The sequence below is a fragment of the Marmota monax genome, unplaced genomic scaffold (assembly GCF_021218885.2).
Source record: "Marmota monax isolate L192 unplaced genomic scaffold, Marmota_monax_Labrador192_F-V1.1 WCK01_AAM20220418_F8-fsc00007, whole genome shotgun sequence".
Classification (NCBI taxonomy): Eukaryota; Metazoa; Chordata; class Mammalia; order Rodentia; family Sciuridae; genus Marmota; species Marmota monax.
The window spans coordinates 28,321,697-28,327,696 of NW_026692781.1; the positions used below are offsets into that span (position 1 = coordinate 28,321,697).

Consider the following 6,000-nt stretch of genomic DNA (forward strand, 5'->3'; position numbering starts at 1 on the left):
ACACACACACACACACACACACCTGAGAATCATCTGTCCAGTATTCTAATTCCTTAGTTATTTAATCTTAATCTTATCTGTAATCTTTTTATTTTTTCAATTCATCTCTGTCATTCACTCCCACGTCAACCCTTCTAAATTCTAAGAATATGGCACCAGTTGTGAAATCTTGATTTTAAACACTCTCTTCTCTGATTACCACATGCTTTGATTCTCTATTATTATGTGATACTTTCCTCAAGGCTCTGTTTCTTTGCTTTTATTGAGACCTCTGATAACAAAATCCATACCCTTCTCATCACAATCTATCTACTCCTTCTTATGTTCTTTTTCTTCTTGTTCCTCTTAGATTCTATACTATCAAATACCCTCAACTCCTTCTTTCTTACACATTTGACAGAACTATAATCCCACTGAAATTCAACGATTCACCTTCTCCATATATGTACCCAAGTAGGTATATATTGCTGGAGGAAAATCCTATCACCAATCCGTGTCAATTATGGATGATCTCACATAGACTCAAAAATTCTATTTTTTTCTAATACTATTTTTTCTCCTACTTTTGGTGATGAATAATGTATCTTTTTTCATCCATCATCATTTCATTTCTTATAACCAAATCTATAAGCCTACTAGCAATGGTGCCCATATTGTTCTTCTGTCCTCCATCTACAAGCAGTGGAGACAATATCCCACCTCCTAGCAGAAGCCAATCCTTCAACTACCACAATCTCCTTTCACTTTAACAAGCACTATATTTTCCAAGCAATCCCCCTTTTATCTCTGTAATTAGCAATGCCTCCTTTTATAGTGAAACACTCCCATCAACATTCAAATAAAGAATGCTTATTTTTTAAAAAGAAAATATCTTCCTTAACTGTGCTTTCCACTCTAGTTATCACACACATAATTTATCTGTTTCCTGCACCAAAATTGTCTGTACACTCTAGCCACATTTATTCACATTCCATTCTCTTAAAATTATTAAATATTTCAAAAAGAAAAAAATATCATGAAAAGTCATATGTCCTCAACCCAACTCTGTCCATCCTAAGTCTTTGCACTCTGGAATTTTGTGTTTATTATTCCCCTGCAATATATACTATTCTTATTACATACATTTGATCATTAAATAGCTTGAGATATTGTTATTGCAGGCTTTTGAATTTTATATAAATCATATTTCACTATTTGTATCCTTCTGCAATCTGCTGTTTATAGTATTAGGTTTGAAATTTATCCACATTGATTGATAAATTATACTTACCTCACTGATTTTCATTGCTATATATTACTTATATGAATATAATACAATTTGCACATTCCTTTCTCTTATGAATGAACATTTTGCTTATTTCCAGTGTTTTTCTAATGCCTCAGTGAATATCTTCGTGTGGGACTAGGGATATAGCTCAGTTGGTACAGTGCTTTCCTTGCATGCACAAGGACCTGGGTTTAATCCCCAGCACCATACACACAAAAAAATCCTCAGATGTGTTTTAGTACACACACAATTCTTGAGCATGAATTGCATACACACTTATGAGTGTATATGTAATATAAATATGTTACACACATACTATGTGCATATCTTTTTGTTTCTTTATTTAGTTTCTTTGATTGTTTGTTTTAAAAAATGTATCACATTGTCTAAATTATCACAATTCACAATACTTCCTGAAATCTGCAGGGAAATTCCCTTTACTTTATTATTCTTTATTTTTCTATCTATTTATTATCACTTTATTATTCTAAAAATTATCAGGGGCTGGGGCTGGGGCTCAGTGATAGAGTGCTTGCCTAGCACATGTGAGGCACTGGGTTCAATCCTCAGCACCACATAAAAATAAATAAATGAAATAAAGGTATCATGTCCATCTACAACTAAAAAATATATTTTTAAAAATTGATCAGACACAATCTTGACCTTTCTTCCATGTGAAATTTGGGATCCATGTTACATGAAACTTTTTGTAACTTTAGGAGAAACATACTGAATTTCTAGAATAACATTGAAAATGATATCATTTTCACATTGGGTTTAACTTTGCAGATTTTCATTCACTTACATGTTAGTAGAGATATTAACATGGCATTATCTAAGTGTTAACCATTCTGATCAAACATGTCTGGTTAAATTAACCTATCAAACTTTATTAAATATAAGTGACACTATTTATATATAACTGTCATATATTTAAGTTCTGATTTTTAAAGTTGTTACCATGATGTTGGTCTCATGGTGAACTTTTCCCTTCTTTTTAAAGTAATGACACTAAGAAAATATGATGAAGGAAAAGAAGGGATGAACATCATTGCCATGCAAAAATTCCTTGATTCTATAACTAGAAGAAGTACCTGAGTAGTAAAAGGCTGACAACAATTTTTTTCCCCTCTTCTCCCAAGTGGTAGTCAATTTGTGGACAGCTTTCTGGTCTTTGGTTATTGGTACCTTTAAACTTTGGCAAGTTCTTCAACTGAAACTCAAAATGCCTTATGTTTTAACTATTTTTAAAAATAAATTGAGCAATACTAAAAGACTGACTTTTTTTAAATAGCTAACTTAGGAGAAAAACCCAGACTGCTGTTTCTGAAAAATGTCATGTCATTCTTGACCTTCCACTAATCAGATGAATATGGTAAAACCTCCTCAGTAAATATGATTTTACCACCTGCTCACTTTTTCAAACTGAATGAATACATAAGTAAATGTCACATTAAAATTGAATTTCCAAAAGTTTAATCCATTCTATTTGCTTTAGATTAAAATATGAAAACTTTCATCTTTTCAAAAGGAAAACTACACTCTAAATTGTCATATAAGTTAAAGTATTGAGACTAATTTTAAAATTACAAATCAAACAAAGCAATGAGAGAGGGCCCTCTGCTGTTTAAAAATAGTATGTAGAAAGTGGGCTGGGGGGACCTTAGGTGGGTTAATGCCCATTCTTTAAGATCCCACTGCCTGTTCAGTAAAACAACACCTTTTTTGGAGGGGTGGGGAGAGACCAGGGCCATCATTTCCCTGCATCACTTTTATAAAAACGAAGCAAAACTTAAAAATTAACTGCCAGTGGAGTTTTAGTGAATGCTTTTTAGTTGTGAGGAGGAAGTTAAGGAAACTGAGAAATAAGTCATTCAGAAATACCACTGTAAATTTAATAAAGATTTATTTCAAAATTTGACAATCTTGATATGGTTCAAGATCAAGTCAAATTCTGATTTGGGCATCAATCAAAGAAGCTGCTCAATATATATTAATACATATATATTAAAAGACTGATTACAATAACGTCACATAAAATTACTAGTAAGGTCTAGTAATCAATTGCTCAGTATTTTAGTTACTGGTATCCAAGTTTTTTTTGTTTGTTTGTTTGTGTTTTTTTTTTTTTTGCTATCTCCTTTGTTATTTTACTACTTAGTACTAATTACATATTCTTAATTCTCGTGTCAATAAAACGCTAAAATCAATTTTTGAGCATTCAGGTATTAATTACTTATTTGATTAATGAATTGGGATCTTGACATTTTCTGCTTTAATCTACAACTTTAATACTTGACTAAATCACCTTTTAAGATGTTTTCCACAATAAATTCTAAAATAGACACACACAGAGCACTATGAAGCCATGCAAAAGAATGATAGTTTAGTATCGAAACAAAGAAGCTAATCAAAATTTGCAGACTTAAACAAAAATTCCCTGGTACTGCCTCCCCATTCCTTGCTGGCTATTAAAAAAGATAGATCACTGGTCTGCATTTCGTTCAATAAGGACAGACTTCTTTTTTAAAAGTAGCCATTGCAACTTGCATCTTTTATTACACTCTTAAGCAGTGCTATTTGCGACATATCAAACCCTCTCTTGTAGAATATGGCATACCAGAGCTAAGGTACGGTGTAGTATTTTCTCTTATTGGAACTTCTTAATAAGCTTAGGAAAGTTGCTCTGAGGAAGAACTAAGGCTTGGAGAGACTGGGCGATCTGCCAACAGCTAGGAAGAGCCCAGCCCCCTGCGACTCCTCAGCCTCCCTCCTGCGCACACGCCAGCCACGACAGCCCCTGCCACTCTCAGGGCCAGCTGTCACTGCTGGGTTGTTATGACGTCCAGGGCGAAAGGCTGTGAAGGGAACGAGTAAAGGTATTCGCCGACGCGCTCAATACCCCAGGGGTACACCGCCGGGTGCCGCGGCTTCTACCCTTCTGAACTGTGGGGCAAGCGCGGAGCCGCGGCGGCGGTGCTCGTGCGGCCCTCTCACCTGCTCGCCACTCATGGCGGCGAGGACACGCTGACCGACAGGCCGGCTCCCCGGGTCGCTACTACCGGGAACCCTCAGAAGCCCTCTGATCTGAGATGGGGCGTCTGGGTGCGGTGCAGCCTCCGCTCCCCCAGCCTCTGCTTCGGCGCCTGGGCAGTCTAGCGTCCCGGCAGCGTTCGTTGCCTAGCAACAGGCCGCGCATGTTCCACTTCCGGTTATCTGTTGCCCTAGTGACTGAGCCCGGAACCTCAGAGCGTTCCCGCGGAAAGTCTTTCTGTGCTCTCACCCGCACTTCTGTTGCGCCACTGTGGGGCCGCAAGGGGTGCGTTCGGCACACCCGAGGCGGTGGGTAGCCGCCGTGAAGCGTGAAGACCCTTTGATTACTGACGTCCATCCTCACATCTTGCACCCTCCAAGTAAGCGGGGTGCACAGGACCCCCATCTTAAACCCTCATTTAGCTTTTTTTGCCTGGAAGTTGTCTGAAGATTGGTGACGTGAAATGATCGCAAATTACAATGCCAGTGTGGGCAAGTGGAAGGCATGCAAGACTGGCGCCAGAAAACACCTTTATTAACTGTGTGCTGGCCAACTCCCATTCTCCAGTTGACTCTTCCCACATGCTAGAAAAACTATTCCTTGGAAGAATGCCAGAAAAAGAACCTACAAAGATTCATTTAAATTCACATTCTCGGATAACTTGTTATATGAAAGGTGCTGTGCTAAGCCCCAACCCACAAGAGTGACCAAGACAGTCCCTTCAGCACAGGTTAGGGGAAGGTTCCAGCAAGCATTTATAATGCAGTGAAGACAGAGCTGGAAAGGAGTCCTCGGGAAAACACAAAGCACCAGCCAATTTTCTCATGGAAGGTGTGTAAGGTTTGTGGAAGCTGAGGTCTGAAGGAAGAAGGCATGGCCATGCAAAGAATGTTCCAGGCAGAAAGCAGATCATATATAAAAGCCTGGGACGAAGAACATGCGCGTTGGAAGAATTGAAAATGGATTGAAAGACTAAAGAGTAGATTTGGGTAAAGGGGTTTAGAATTTAGAGATGAAACAAGTGATAATCTTACAAAACATGGTAAGGAGTTTAGATTTCAAGGGCAGTTGATCTGCATTGAAAAGTTTTATGTTAAGAAATAGAAGATTCCCATCCTAAAATTCTTATGGAACCTTAAGGGATCCCTAATAAACAAAACAATCTTGAAAAAGAAGACCATGGTTGGAGGACTCACTCTTGATTATTTCAAAATATACCAAAGAGCTATAGTAATCAAACAGTCTTTTCAACAAACGGTGTTGGGAAAACTAGATTTTCATATGGAAAAAAAATAAAAATAAAAAATCAGAAGTGAACACCATATGTAACAGCATATACAAAAATAAACTCAAAATAGATGAAACACCTAGATCTAAGAGCTAAAACTATAAACTCTTAGAAGAAAATGGGGAAAACTCCGTGATGCTGGATTTGGTGATGATTTCTTAGATATGACACCTAAAACAACAAAAGAAAAAACAGGTAAGTTTGATTTTATCCAAATTAAGAAACTTGTGCATTAAAACATCAACAGAAAAAAAAAACAGCAACCCACAGAATAGGAGCAAATATTTGTAAATCACATATCTGATAAAGGATTAATATCTAAAATATTAACAAGTATTAGCAAGAATTGCAATCCTATGCACTACTGGTGGGTATATAAAATGGTATACTTGCTATGGAAAACAGTATGGA

General features: G+C 37.0%; 1 protein-coding gene across 2 annotated transcripts in view; it reads right to left on the reverse strand.

The window, feature by feature from the left end:
* Window positions 1-4,436, reverse strand: part of Dnah7 (dynein axonemal heavy chain 7) — a 345,957-nt gene extending 341,521 nt beyond the window's left edge. For both annotated transcript variants that reach the window (XM_046447272.2, XM_046447271.2), the window contains exon 1: window positions 4,265-4,436. In XM_046447272.2, the coding sequence (XP_046303228.1) occupies window positions 4,265-4,279 (15 nt within the window). In that variant the 5' untranslated portion in view covers window positions 4,280-4,436. The remainder of the gene's footprint in view (window positions 1-4,264) is intronic.
* Between the last annotated feature and the right edge of the window lie 1,564 nt (window positions 4,437-6,000).